Source organism: Camelus ferus, chromosome 11, assembly GCF_009834535.1.
Source record: "Camelus ferus isolate YT-003-E chromosome 11, BCGSAC_Cfer_1.0, whole genome shotgun sequence".
NCBI lineage: Eukaryota > Metazoa > Chordata > Mammalia > Artiodactyla > Camelidae > Camelus > Camelus ferus.
In genome coordinates this window covers 61,438,176-61,453,808 of record NC_045706.1, presented here as the reverse complement: position 1 = coordinate 61,453,808, position 15,633 = coordinate 61,438,176, and the positions used below count along the sequence as shown (strand labels likewise).

Sequence of the window (15,633 nt, the reverse complement as noted above, 5' to 3'; positions counted from 1 at the left end):
ACCAGATGACAGAAGAGGGGTGAGAAGGGGGAGGAGGAACGGGCACAATCCCAGGGTGGTGACAGGAGGGGATTGACACCTGGGCCCTGCAGCTAGGGGCTGGTCACGCTCTCAGACATCATCTGGTCCTGAAGGAATGCCTCCATCCCCTCCCCCATTCCCAGTGGGGATCCCGTGTCTCTGCTCTGAAAGCGATGAGGGAGAGGAACAAAAAGTCAGATTCAGGCCAAGGACAAGAGAGAAAACTTAAGTGGAGTGTAACTTGTAAGCTTCAGCTATTGTTCATGAAATCATCCAGGCATTTTGGCTCCAAAGGGAAACGTCTCTTCAAATTAAGGATCATTTACAACGTGTGCTTAGCATTTGCCTGGCACAACTTGAACATTGTAAAGCTGCCTCAGCCTTTACGAGATTGAAATGGTGCCCAGGTTGGGGCGCGTGCTTGGTCTTGAAGGGGCTCAGTTGCTCCGGAGGGATGGATGGCGGTGGGTGGAGGAGCTGAGGGCTGCAACAGTTGTCCAGAGCGGGTGGGAAGGGACATGGAGGTGATTCTGGTGGGGACTGATGACAACCCCGCTTGCTGTGATGGGGAAAGTCTGCACCCTGCAGACGGACACAGGTCCTAGGTTGGACACCTGGTTTACAGCCTCGCAGCTACTTGACCTTGGGCAAGTTAGACAGGAAAACTGGCGGGAGTGGAGGGGCTGGGGGTTCTCCAGGACCCTCATAAGGATTAAACAATGTAAGGAAATGCATTGCGCTGTGATGGGTTGGTGGTAAATAGATGCTTGTTTTTTTAAATTTTTTATTGACCTGTAGTTGATTTACAATGTTAGTTTCAGGTATACAGCCAAGTGATTCAGTTATACGTATACATACATATATATTTTTTCTTTTCAGATTATCTTCCATTACATGTTATTACAAGAAATTGAATATAGTTCTCTGTGCTATACAGTAGGTGGATGCTCATTTTTTCTGTTTTACGAACTTGGAGTCGAGAAGACAGAATCTTGGGTGGGCTTTCTGCCCATTAGGCAACCAGAACAGCTAATTCAGGTCTCAAAGTGCTTGAAGCCCAGTCATGGTCAGGTTCCTCATGCTCAGTCTCTCCAGCAGCCCCCAGGGCCACAGAGGCTGCCCTGCCTGGCCCCCAGGCCCACCCAGCCCAGCCGGGCTCCTGCCTGACCCCAGGCCTCCCTCCTCTTCCCAGCAGCATCCCGGGGCCTGCTTGCCCAGCTGGCTTTGATCAGCCTCTCACTGAGCCACTTTTCTGTTTTCCTTCCTCCTTGTTTATGTTTCCCTGCAAACAAATGTCATGTCTTTCCCACGGGCTTCTCTCTAGCCAGTTTGTTTTAACCCCGCGCAAACAGCGCCAAGTTTCTGCTCTTCATCCCAGCCTCATTTTCTGCACCCATTGAGCCCAGTGCTGCCCTCTGACCCAGAGACTGACACCAGTCCTGAGGTCCTGGGTGCAGGGACGTGCCCGTGGGACCTGATCTGAAGCATCCTGGGGATGGAGGGGCAGGAGTCATGGGGTTTTGCAAAATCTTACTTGTGGGCCTTGTATATTTTTTAAAATTTCATTAGTATTTAAGTAAAACCAGAAGTAATTTATTGCTTCTTTTCTTACACGTTTATAGTCCAAAAATTAGAAATAAAGGATCACCGAAAGGATGGTGGAACCTCTTTTCCAAAGATAAATGTTGTTCACTCTTCGGTATGTATTGTTCCAGAATTTATATACGTGAGCAGATACATTTCTATATACTAGGTTCACATAACTGGGATTGCATGGTACAGTGGACCTTTGAACAATACGGATTTGAACTACGTGGGTCCACCTATCTGCAGATTTTTTTCAATAGTAAATATTACAGCTGGTTGACTCCGTGGATGGGGAAACTCAGATATAGGGGGCTGATGGATTGTAAGTTATACTCCTATTTTCAACTGTGTGGGGGATGGGTGCTCCCACCCCACTGCATTGTTCAAGGGTCAACTGTATACGTTACTGTACTGGGAACATATTGTTTTGGTGCTCTTCATGAACTGCATTGCAAACCTTTGTTTAGTTGTCCCATATTTTATTCAACCCAGGGGCTCTCAAACTCTAGCCTGCATCCAAGTCAGTCACAGAGAGGCTTATTTAAACCCAGATGGCTGGATGCATTGGGGGTAGAGCCCAAGAGTGTGCAGTTCTAATCAATTCCCAGGTGAGGCTAATGCGACCCAATCAATGTAACCTCCTTGCCTGGGACATTGGTTGTGTCTGAGCTCATGAACGTCAGTAGCACTGTGTTGAAAATGGGCCAGCAAAATCTTGGACACCCTTAAATCCTGAACGATACATTCCTAGAAGTGAGATTGCCGAGACTGAGGGTGTCACAGGTTTAAAGTTGTTGCTACATATTGCCAGAACTTTTGTCGCAATTTACATTTCCACCAGAGTATACCAGTTTGGACCCTGGGTTTACTTAATTATTTAAAAAATAAAATAAAATGTATTATGGAGGGAGGATATAGCTCAGTGGTAGAGTGCGTGCTTAGCACACACAAGGTCCTGGATTCAATCCCCAGTACATCCATTAAAAAATAAATAAATAAACCTAATTACCCCCTGTCTCCACAAAAATAAAATAAAATGTGTCCACCTGATCTAGCTAGCCTAGCTGAGAAAGCTAGCTTCTCATCCCACAGGCTGTGTGAACCCAGGAAACTTCCCCCACTGCTCCGGGTCTCAGTTTCTTCATCCATTTATGGGGAAAGAATACTCTTAGGTCAACCTTTCTAGGTTGATGTGAGGATCATAAAATGATGATGGGAGTCAACGCCCTTTCTACACTGTGACCCACGTGGAGGTGGCGAGGGTGGGGGGGTCTGAGCACTTCCTTGAAGGATTAAGATAGAGCCTCTATTGTGGAAACTTCTAGAAAGTTAGAATTACTGCGGAAATTTTACCTAAAAGGCTGGTCTTCACAGCCAGAACTGTGAGCTCCACTAACTGCATGTAGGAGCTTCCAGTGGTGAGATGGTAAACTGTTTAGCAACCTGCTCCCTGCCTGGGGTGATGGGGCAGCATGTTCAAAAGCCCTAGATTTTAGCCTTGGCCAATTACCATGATGTGGATACTGCCTCTAAACCGTCTTATAAGCTGCCCGAATGGCATACAATGTACTAAAATAATTAAGAATGAATAAATTTGGAATATTTATTACTTTTGTGTGTAACTTATTTACATTAAGTTTATATGATTTTAATTTTGACAATGACTGTGTTTCACAACTGGCTTGCAAAAAACATCCTTGCAAGATTTAACAACTGGCTTCCGTTAGTTAGCCAGTACTGGTGGGCCCCAGAACACCGCTGGAGGCTCCTTGGCTGTGAGCTCGTTAAAAATGCAAGTCATTTTTCCATCTTTATGGAGGAATAATGCCTGGTTAGCCAACTTCATTTTTTACATTCGGCTGTGGGCTACACCCTGGCAATCTGAATTATTAGGGTTCCAAACGTTTGGCATTTCTATGTTAAAATAGTCCAGCATTAGGCTTTGCGAGGACTGAGATCCGGGGTCCTGCTAGAACGTTTGGCTCTCATGCAAAGCCGTCAAGCTCCTCCTTCACACGACTCGTGCAGAAGGAAACCCAGCAATACAGGGGAAGCATGCGTTGTTTCCAGAACCTTATCAGTGAGGTCTGGAGAGATCCGTTTTCAATTGCTGCTATTCTTGCCAATTAATCATCTTTGCTGGGCTTTATTGTGATCAATTTAATTTGCTGTGGGTTGGATGGTGAATTGTACAGTGTGACGCCTCCTAATCGTATTACTGATGTTCATGGCCTGTCATTTCCCAATAAGCTGGCTTGAATTTGTGATCCGAATACAAGCTGGTCATACTTCTTTCACAAAGGCAGGTAAGTCATATAAGAAATTGCTTTTTGGCTTGTATAGTGCTATTTCATGGCGTGTACCACTGCCTGTGAACAGTGCCGTGTGCATAGCCTGTTTGTGTTGTAGCTAATAAAGCAATAATAAATTGGCTAGGTTACCTTCAAGTTTTAGGGAATCATTTTAAACCTGTAAGTCAAAATTTAAATTTGATGGAGATGCTTGTAGTGTTCTCTTGCAAACAATAAATAATTCATGTGTGCTCCAGTCTGATCTTTATCATATTTGTTGAATTTCTAATGGCCAGGGTAGACTTGGGATGGTGTCTGAGGGGAGCTGTCTGTCTTTTGTGCAGTGAATCAATGTTGACCTTCTTCTCACCAATCCTAGCGAGGTTTCTCTTTCTCCCCAGGACTGGTACCCATAGAGCCCAGGATGCTGGCTGGTCCAGGTGGCAGGTGGTCGGGTGGGAGGCGCACCGCTCTCGCTACTTTCCGCCCATTCCCTGTGCACTGTGGGCAGAACTCTGCCTCATTGGCCCTGAGGTCCTCCCTGAACACACTGATCACATGGAGCAGACGGTCCTTTAGAACCAGACCTGCCTGGCGGAGCAAAGTCAAGTGGAATTTATCCTGGGAATGCAAGGCTGGTTCAACATTTGAAAATCAAGGAATGGGATGTGCCACATTAATAGAATGAAGGGAAAACTCTCCACATAATCATGTCAATTGATGCAGAAAAAAAACATTCTACAAAAACCAACATCCTTCCATGAGAAAAGCACTCAGTAAACTAGGATTAGAAAGGAACTTCTTCAACATGAAAAAGGCCACATATAAAAGCCGGAAATATTCTCAATGAGAAAAAACTGAAAGCTTTCCCTGAAGATAAGGCACAAGACAAGGATGCCAGCTTTCACCAGGGCAATTCAACAGAGTACTGAAGTTCTTTCTAGAGCAATTAGGAAAGGCATCCACATTGAAAAGGAAAAAGGAAAACTGTCTCTATTTGCAGATGACGTGATCTTATGCATAGAAAACCCTAAAGAATCCACACACACACACCCCAAACTATTAGCATTAATAAGCAAAATTCAACAAAACTGAATTTTAAAAAGTTGTATTTCTATACAACAGTAATGAACAATCTGAAAAAGACATCAATAAAGCAATGTCACTGACATAGCCTCGAAAAGAATAAAATACCCAGGAATCCATTTTAACAAAGGAAGACAGGGTTTGTACACTGAAAACACACACACACACACACTATGGAGGGGGAGCTGGCACTGGGCTCCCTCACTTCAGGGGTGCAGCCACAGCCAGCAGAGGGTTGGTGTGGTTGAAGGGACTGCCTCATGTGCTGGCCCCTAAGTCTAGGCCTTGGGTTCTTTTCTCGGAAACTTTCCAATGGGAATTTCACACAGTCTGATCCAGCCTTTCCGGAAGTCCCCCCTTTACCCCCACTTCATTCCTGGAGGGTCTGGGATTGGCTGCAAGGCTTCGGGCGGTGTGCTGGGGAAGGGACAGTGGCTGGCTTCCCCTAGGATGCCTCTACTGTCCATCTCACAAAAGAGACACTTTCTCTGAAGGACCGGGGTAAGAAAAAGCCAGTCTTTAGCCAAGAGTCTGCAATAGCCATTCCAATGGTGGCCATGAAAAGAAGTCATCCCAGTTCAGCGCTGGTGATCTGTGAGCTGCTTTCCAGTGCGTGTTGCAAATGCCTTGGATGTGAGCTGAAGGCCACATGGGAGTAGTAAGCCCAGCACATTTGGAAACAGTGCTAACTCACTGTTGGCCTTTGGGGTCCTGCGATCTTCCCCTCTAAGCTGGAGCCATGCTTCCAGAGGGTTCACTCAGTATGAGTTGGCAACTGATGGCCTCAAAGTTGCATCTGAGGTGGCCTATGGCCAGCACATCTTGGACATAGAGAGAAGAAAGACCCATCCCTTTTTCCAGAGCTCCCAGCATGGCTCTCTAAGAACATTCAAAGGGAGTGACCAGCAGCTGGGACCCTGGAGATCCTGGGTCACATGCGTGGCCTTCAGCTGGGATGTCCTTCCTCCCAGCTGAGATCACTTTTCCAAGGAAACAGCTGTTGGAAAAAGACACTTCTGAATTCAAAAATCTCGAACATTTGCAGTCCCATGGAGCCAGAGCTGGACAGGAGGCACGGGGGCTGTGGGCCAAGTTGGGGCTCTGGGGCCTGGAGCACAGCCAGGGACATGCCCGAGGGCCCTGCCTGAGGGGTGTCCCCCTCCCTGCTCCCTGATGATGGGGGAGTCTTAGGCTGTTTGTGTGGGCATCCTGAGGTTAAGGTCAAAACCCCCAAGACAGCTCCAAGCAAACCACCGGGAAGCAGCAGCCTGTGATTAAGTCTGAAGGAAAACAAAAGCAAAGCTCCCATCCCCGTTTGCTTGGGGAGACTTCAGATTGCATTTCTCTGCGGCTGAGTTTTTTTCCTTCCATGGTCCACTGACTCACTTCTTTTTAAATAGTGACAAGAAGCAACCGAAAATGAACTCAAAAGATCATACTTCTCTCCTCTGATACTCAGCTTATCTTCTGGCACTTTCTCTGCAGGGTTAGCCCAAGGTTAAGGTGGTCATTAGTTCCCAGGAATTGGCTTTCACGAGGATGGACTCCCTAGTCTGGAGCCAGCCCTCTACGTGGCCCATAGCATCTGGGGCAGCTCGGCATTTCCCTGCCTCCCTCAGTGTTAAGTCTGATCATGGGGGTTTTTGGCGGGGGCTGGTACCCTCTCAGGGCACCCTATTGTCCAGGGCGAAAAGAGGCGTGTTGCCCACTTAAAACACTTTACACAGCAGCTCGGCCACAGAAACGCCACGACCCGTGCACCGCCCCGGGTCACGTCAGGCTCCTTGGCCAAGTGCACAGGCTATTTCTGGAAGCTCATCAGCTCTGGGGTGAATGATCTGATTCTCCCTGTAGCCTAGATTGTGGCACAAGCCGATCTCTGGAGTTAGAAGGGAAAGGAAGCGGGAGGTGGCGTCTGCTTCCTGCTGGGTCTGTGGCTGCTTTGTTTCCTGTTCACTTCTTCTCAGCTGAGGAAAAAAAAAAAAAAAAAAGTGGGGGAGGGGGTGGGAAGAGGAGGTTTTGGAAGAGAAGTTGAGACTGGAAAATCCTCCAGGCTTGGATTTTGGGGAGGTTTCAGGCTCGCCTGTGATGTGTGAAATGAGTTGGCCGGGAGTCAGAGCTCCGAGAATGTGCTGCGTTGGTCCTTTTGGGGTTCTGCGCTCCATCCCTGCTGGCCTCGGAGTTCTTGGCGAGGCTGGAGACCCAGCTGGAAAACTGCAGGGGCTGGGACATAGGGGAATGGGTGAGCCTGGGCCATAACCATCCTCCCCAGCCTTCTCCCAGGAGGGCAGGAACCCCGTATGGGTGGCCTAGAGGATAAGTATCCCTGTGGAGCAGGAGGAGTGGCTGGGACAGAGGGTCTTTCTGTGGCTGGAAGCAGCCCAGAGGCCACATGAGGGTGAGGGACAGTGGCATATTTTGGTGGGGCTTTACTCTAAGTCTCCCCTGGGAAGCAACCCACGGGGGACAACCCCCCGCAGCCTGACAGAGCATCCCTGACTTGGGGCTTGAGATATCAGCACCCCACTTCATGTCTCCTACCTGCACCTTAACTAACCCCTTGGAGTCTCAACCTCCCTCCCTCTATAGTGGATGGTTAATGGTGCCACTCAGGTGGGATGGTTGAGAGGGTTAGAAAGAATATGTGTAGATTCGGGGGCAATAAGGGGCTGACCCCGAGTAACTTTGGAAAATAGTGTTGCTGACTAGGAACTGTAAGGCTAAAGACAAAAGGAACTGTGCAGAAACACGGTACTCTCGTCGGTAGCTTCCCAAGGGGGTACAGGTTAACAACCCTGCAGCTGCTGTGCTGAATACGGAGACTGAAAAAGTCAGTAAAAGGATGGAGGGTGGTGGGAGCCGCAGCAGGATGGTGCAGTGCAGTCCAGACGCCGGTCAATGAGCTGTCTCACCAGAACATACTTAAACACTGCATGGAAAATCAAAGTCTGTTAAATGACTATGGCTGAGTAACAAATTGCCCCAAAACTTAGGGCATGAAACTACACCTGCTTACATTCTCTGAGGGTCAGGAATTTAGGCAGGGCAGAATTTGTCTCTGCCCTGAAATGTCTGGCGCCCCAGCTCGAAGATTCAAAGGCTGGAAGCCAGAATCATCTGCAGGCTCGTTCACTCTCACATCTGGTGTTTGGCTGGGACCTTTGCCGGGACGTTGGCTGGAACACTTTCATATGGCCTGGGCTTCCTCCCACCGTGGTGGCTGAGTCCAAAGGAGAGCGGAGAGAGAGAGAGAGACAGAGAGAACCAAGGGGAAGTCATATTGTCTTTTATGACCTAGCATCAAAAGTCTCGAAGCATCGCTCTTCTGCATTCCACTGGTGGAAGTAGTTACAAAGTCCACCCTGGTTCAGGAAGAGGGACCCTGCCTCTCCATGGAAGAGTGTCACCTTCGCTTTTTAAGAAGAGCACATGGGATGGGGAATATATTGGTGTGGCCATGTTGGAAAATACCTACATTCTCTCACAGCCCTGCTAATCTTTCTCCCTTTCCCTGAGGTCACTACTGTTCCCTGCAGGGGTGCGATTACCTTTTCTGTGTCTTTGCACTCATTGACAGTATAGGCTTGGTTTAGGGCTTTGGGGGGAAGAGGGTAGCATATTTAGTTTATCTCTAAGTAGAATTCCCTTACATTTTGCTTTTTTTCACTAAACATGAATTATTAGTACATGCGGGTTTCTTTATTGCAGTATAATATTCCATGGCTTGCAATTATTTTGTAATAGATTTAGCTATTTCTTTACTTTGATGGATCTTTGAAACATATCCTTTTTTATATTATGGACAACCCTGTAGTCAATATTTCTCTACCTGCTATTTTAAATGCACATAGCACAAAATGTGATCGTTTTCCAGGAAAGGGAGGTTAAGTAAACTGCTGAGGGAAAGAGCATGCTTTTTTTTTTTTTTTTTTTTTTACGCTTTTAATTGTAATGAGTATTACCAAAATTCCTTTGAGAAAGGCAGGTCACACTGTTACCAGCAGAGTACAAAAGTGTTCATTTTCTCTTGTTCTCACCAGCAACTGTCATTCTTTTTAATTCTTGCTTGCCTTGTGGGTGAAAACAATATACATATATCATGTGTTTTTAATTTGTAGCTTCCTTATTACAGCTAGGTTGAACATCTTCTCACATGTTTATCAGCCATCTGTCCTTCTTTTCCCAGGAATTGCCTGTTCATTTCCTTTACTGAACTATTCCTTTCGCTTTTACTAAAAAGCAGAGAAACGCAGATTGAAACAGTGAGGTTTTTTTTTCTTCAAGCAATGAAATTTAAAAAAAGACGACAAAGATTCTCAACGCTTGTGATGATTGATTCACTGTAGTTTAGAAAAGCCACCCTGTAATTACAAACGTTAACTTATATTTTCTTCCTAAACATTTAAAATTAAAATGCAACCCCAGAACCACATGGAAATATTCTTATTGGTTTTATATGCAGTGAGACAAAAATTGAGTTTTAAAAATAGTGAATAAAAGTTTTCAGCATCATTTATTGACTGAGTCTTTTTTTCTCTCCCAGACTTTTATTTATTTTCTCTCTTAAAAATTCAAATACATGATGTGATCTTCTCTTGGACAAACTTTGTCTTCCATTGATCTATTTACATTTTTGTGCTGCTATCCTTTGTTTTCATAAGACAAGTCTCTGGACTTATTAAGTAAAAAATATACAGGCAATGTCGGCATTATTTTCAGGATATTAGGATTATTTCAATCCATCATCTTTTGGAGCTGTATAGAATGCAGGATCCAGAGGAAATGAGTAGGTGAGATGAGCAGGGGTCTGGGGGGGGTATGGGGAGAAGTGTTTTGGAGGATGTGCGTTCAATTCCTAGGACATCCTGGAGCAGAGAGAGACAACAGGTAGGAAGGCATGCCCGAGTGATTGTGTGGAACGCAATTTGTGCAGGTGGAGAAACAGGAGGGGACGCTGAGTCGTGGGGTGAGAACCAGCCTGCCTCAGGGCTGCAGAGATCTGAGGTGCAGAGAGAAGGCAGCTTGCCTTGGTAGGCATGACCTCGCCAACCCATCCAAATACTGTCCAAAGTATTTATCATTTATTCATTCAATAATTTGACAATTATCTCTAGCATGCTTGTTAATATGCCAGTGTAGTCTAGATGCTAGTGACATAATGGGGGAAATGGATGACGTCTCTCTCTGACCTTTAAGGAGGAGATGGATGAGGAGAGCCATTATGCATATACACCACACAGGACAGAGTCTGAGGGGCATAGATGCGCTTGTGAAAAGTCAAGCAGGGTGGGTAAGAGAGAGATGGAGGGTGAGGAGTGCAGTTTCCCTGAGGATAAGTTCTGTCTCAGCAGAGGCTACAGTGACAGAGGGAGCCACGTGGAGCCCTGGGGGGAGGCGCTCCTGGCAGAAGGAGGGGGCGAATGCAAAGTGCCGAGCAGAATGAGAGTGAGCAGAGAAGGGGGAGACGTGGGGAGGCGCCGCGGGACTCAGGAAGGGAGGGCCAAGGGAACTAGTGAGGCCAGGTTGGGACTTCGGAGCAGTGGGGAGGAGGGGAGATTTCTGGTCACCTGCTGCTTCCACAGTTCAAGGTAGGCCCACCTGGATGTTGGGTGATGACAGTACGTACGTGAGCGTGTGTGTGGTTAAGCGAATGTGGTCTGAGTTTGTATGTGTGTGAGTGTGTGTTTGTGTGTGTGTGTGCAGGCATCTGTGTGTTTATGTGTATTTGAGTGTACATGTGCCTGAGTGATGGCGTTTGTGTGCCGGTGTGGATGTACATGTGTTCATACGTGTCTGAGTGTCCATTTAGGTGTGTTGAAGTGTTTGTGAATCTATGTGTGTACAAGTGTTTACCTGTGTGTTTCTGTGCTTTGTTTGAGTCCCTGACAATACACAAGTCAGGAGAGGTCCAGAGGGGCAATGAGATCGTGGTGGGAAGCCTCCCCTGGCGTCCCAGAGGGGTCTCTGAACTCAGCATGGGTCACAGAACAGACCAATGTCACTGATGACATCATAGAATAAAGCCAGGAGCCTGGTGACCACGGGCGCCGAGCAGCCACTCGGGATGGGGCCAGCGGGGAGGGCTTCAGCCCCGCCCCTGCCAACTCTCACCCCACAGCTGGAGTCTGAGCCCCCAGGCACCGGTGTCCAGCCATGAAGCAGCACTTCAAGGACCAAAGGGGAGGACGGTCAGCAATGGACGGGGCTACCCTCAGCCTGGCCAGCCCAGAGTCCACGGAGGAGAGCGTGGAAGTGAGCTGGTCAGGTAGGCGGAGAGGGAGGGTGCGGCTGGTGTGTCCCTGAGAGGGAGGTCCTGGGAGGAGACGGATGCGGTGGGCGCCAGGTGGCCCCTGCTGCTGTTGCCAAAGTGCTTTGTTGGCCAGAAAAAATGGATGGTGGGTGTGACTGAGGCCGCTGTTGTGAGTGCATGAGGTGATTCCAGGAGGTGCAAGGATGAAAATATAAAATGTCAGTCGTTACATATTTTAATGTGCTTTGTGATGTGTTCTGTGATTTCAGCAATGATGTAAAAAGCTCTTTGATATTAAATGAACTACAGTCAGTCTAGGTCATCAGTTTGAAGACCACTATGAAGTGACCATGGGCAGCGCCTAAGGGTCACACCGGCCCTCGGGGTCGAGGGCCCAGCACCAGCTCTGCTCCATCAGTCATTTCAAAGCTCTGTGCCTCAGTTTCCTAATTTGGCAAAATTAATAACAATCCAATTTCTTAGGTTTTTTTTTTATATTACAGAAGTTAAAATATGGCAAGCCTTTAGCACGTATATATAGCGATGGGATCCAATGAGTGTTCGAGGAAAGGGTGAGATGCCTTTGGGGTTAGGCAAGACCCGTCACAAATGCCAGGGGAAGGCAGAGCTGGATGGCCCAGCCAAAGCACTTCCCATGCCTGGTTTTCTAAATGGGCTTTATCGAGCTGTGATTTACACACACAAACCTCACCAACTTTAAGTGTACAGTTTGAAAGATTTTGACATTTGTGTAACCATCACTGTGATCATGATGCAGAATATTTTCATCACCTTCTGAAAGTCCCTTGTGACCCTCTGCAGTCAGATCCCTCCCCCTTAGCTCCTGGTAACCCCTCCTCTGTTCTCTCTACCTGTAGTTTTGCCCTTTCTAGAGATTATCTAAATGGAATCAGGTATTCTATGGCTTCTGTACCCTGACTTCTTCTGTTTAGTGGAATGCACTATAGATTCACCCATGTTTTATACGTAACAGCTGTTCATTCCCTGCTATCAGCGAAGAGGATTGCACTGTATGGACATCCCACAATCTGTATTCACCAGTTGAATCAAAGGTTTGGTCAAGGGCTTGGATATTACATTCATACATTAGTTGAACCTCATCATTAAATCCAAAACTTACAGATACATCTGTTTATATATTTGATTCCTATCATCACCCCAAGAGAAATGTATATTATCCCCCACTTTATGGGGAACCAAGCACAGGGAGGTGCACCCTTTTGGAGTCCTCAGGTGGACCATGGCACTGATCCTTCCAGGGCACTGATGAAAATGTCCTTCCACCTTGCAGGGACCACAGAGAGAGAGGAGCCATCTCCGCAGCTGGGCCCGGCCACTCCCCACAAGGAGGACGTCTACTTTTCGGGCAAGGGCCGGAGAATGCTGAGCTGGAGCAGCTCACTGTTGTCCGAGTCCTCCTCCGAGTACCAGTCCTACTCCCAGGACCAGTCTTGCTACTCCTGCACATACAGCGACAAGGATGCTGCCCAGCAAAACATGTGCGCCTTCTATACCCACGTGAAGACCGTGCAGGGCGTGGCCGTGGCCTGGGAGACCGACAGTGGCTTCGAGCCGGTCAGCAGGCAGCCCCGCATCCACGAAGCCGAGTTTATCAGGAGGCAGAGGCAGAAAGGCTCCTCCTTTGAGATGGCGTCCAACACCGACCTGCGCTGGGAGCTGGAAGCCAGCAGGAACAACACCTGCTCAGAGCCGGACGACATGGAGCTGCTGGCGCCCCTGGAGTGCTGTCTGCAGGAGCTGCGGGACACCCCAGACTGGCTGGTCACCACCAACTACGGGCTGCGGTGCATGGCCTGCTGCCGGGTCTTCCCCACGCTGGAGGAGCTGCTGGAGCATGCCCAGTATGGCATCCAAGAGGGCTTCAGCTGCCAGATCTTTTTCGAGGAGATGCTGGAGAGAAGGCGGGCCCGGGGCCAAATGCAGGAGCAACAACCAGAGGAGGAGGAACAGAGCTGCTCAGACAGTAGCGAACGTCCAAGGTCCCATGTCAAGGTGCTTTCATCAGAGCCACAGACACGGCCGCAGAAGCAGTGAGCTGGGGGTGGTGCGCCCCGCCCTGCCCTCACTTCTGGCACCACAGTGGCTCCTTTCCCAGCCAGCAGGACCAAAGCCATCAGGGCAGGGAGAGAGGCTGAGGGCCGGGAAAGGATGCGAGTGGCATGTAGACCTGGGAGGGCTGTGAGAAGGGACAGGTAAGATGCCATCCCAAAGGGCACAGCATTTCAACCAGAGTCCATTTCAAAGCCAGAATCAAGTGTTTCTGACAGAGGGTGTAAGATCTGAAGCCCACAAGACTGTAGCCACAGGGATTTCTATTTTTGCCAGTGGTTTCAGTAGGTTATGACTCCCGGGAGAGGCAACTGCTAATGAAGCTTCAGCCCTATTTTTTTTTTTTTTTTCATTGTTAGGAACCCGTCATATGCCCTAGTTTGATGTCTTATTTTAATGTGATTAAACTTAAATAACTCAATGTTTAAGGCAATGGCTAATTGAATGAATCACGTTATTGGGCTGGACCCATAGGAAATTGACATCTCTGTAGGTTACACACTGGCACAGGCATCCGAGATGGCAGGTGCCCAGAGGTAGAGACGGTGGCTGGCTAAGTTTTTTTGACCTATGAGTTCAGATATGTCAACTCTGGGTTTTAAAATGCTGCTACAAAATCTGTCTTCACCCTCTCAGGGGGCTGCATTCACTCAAGAAAACACACGATGGCTCAATGGGTGCTAAGCAGGCTGATGAAACGTGGACCCCAACCTTGCAGTGAGAGGCAGATAGAACAGGCAATTGCAAAGCAAAGGGAAGAATCACCTAAAGAAGGATTGGGGAGCCCAGTGGAGGGCCCCCAAACTCATGCTGGTTGATGAGGAGGGAAAACTTCCCAAAGAGGTTGAGGCTCCCAGAGGCTTGAAGGACAGAATTAGTGAGAATGGGAGCTTTTGTCAAAGTCAACAGAACTAAGATTGCTTCTAGGAGGGGTGAACAGTGTTAAATGTGGGAGTGAGCTGAAGATACAATATTTTTCCTTTCCTTTGGCATATGGAGGTTGCTGGTGGCTGTGATAAGAGCAGTGTCAGGGGCTGAGGGGGTCAGAGGCCAGACGGGCATGGAGCATAGTGGACATGAGAAAAACCACTGGACACAAGTATTAGACAACTCTGCTGGCAAGTTTGTCTAAAAAGAAAAACAATGATGGCTTAGCTGGACAGAAGGAAATGACAAATAGGCAAAGATGGGGAGAGAGCAAGTTTCTGTGCTGGTGGGAATGATTCAGAAGAGAGGGGGAGCCTGAGAATGCCAGAAAAATGGGGGGGATCTAAGAAGAGGAGTCAAGGAGGTGAGAGGAGACCGGATCTTGACCAGGTACGAAGAAACCAGCCCCTGACAAGAGTGCCCTCGTGTTCTCTGCCGTAGGGTAGTTAGGTCAAGTAGATCTCTTTGGTGAACAGGGTCAAGAATGAGTGAGGCAGCATCACTGGTGACAAGGAGTTAAAGAGCTGGAGGCAGGATGCGTTGCGTTCAAAGAGATTTAGGAGATGGAAATGACAGATCTTGGCTAGTGTTTGATGAAGGTGGTAAGAGAGGAAGTTGTCCAAAATGACTTCCAAGTTTGTTTGTTTTTTTTAAACCTGAGTGGTTGGTAAATGTTGGTGCCATCTGAAGACAGTGAAACAACAAAGGATGAGATTTGCTGGGACGCCAATGAGCCTTTTGAGGAAGCTCAGTTTGTGACAGAAACTTTCAGAAGGGAGCTAGTTAGAAGGATCTGGGTTTTGGAAGAGTGTTAAATGGGATGGAGATGGATTTGCAGTCATCTCTGTGTGTGTGGTTACCATGGGGCTTTCGTGGCCTTGTGTTAGATTCATTCTCTCTGCTGGTCCCAGTGCAACTTGGAAGCCATGGGATCACTTTAGAATGGATGTCCATCAGGGGAATGATAGCATATCACCATTTTCAAGATGCAGCAGAGTCACAGACTTCCTAAATTCCCCATGAAAAGGGATGGAAGTTCTTTAGGAAGAGAAAAGAGATAGGACAGTGATTCAGACTTTGTCAAGCTCTTCTCAGAAGAGCTATCTGGGGTTGAAGGGAGCTCAGAAGGAAGGGAGAATTCAAAGGCAACACAAGGGGAAGGGAGGCAGCTGAGCCAGAAAGAGCGAGCCCCAGTGATGAGAACATTTCTATTCAGAAATCAGTTGCAAGGGAAGAAAGATGAGGCATGACATCTAAGCTTTGGAATTTCAGCCTTTAAAACACGAGTGTATTTATGTGTTAAAATCACGGATATTCCAAGAGCCAAGCATTGTTCTAAACACCTTAGGAATCTTGAGTCATGTGATGCCCTTCACGATC

General features: G+C 47.7%; 1 protein-coding gene across 1 annotated transcript in view; it reads left to right on the top strand.

Moving 5' to 3' along the window:
- TMEM273 (transmembrane protein 273) overlaps positions 1 to 15,332 on the top strand; it is a 54,623-nt gene extending 39,291 nt beyond the window's left edge. Inside the window, exon 2 of the mRNA XM_032491672.1 lies at positions 12,548 to 15,332. Within this exon, the coding sequence (XP_032347563.1) occupies positions 12,548 to 13,311 (764 nt within the window). The 3' untranslated portion in view covers positions 13,312 to 15,332. The remainder of the gene's footprint in view (positions 1 to 12,547) is intronic.
- The last annotated feature ends 301 nt before the right edge of the window (positions 15,333 to 15,633 follow it).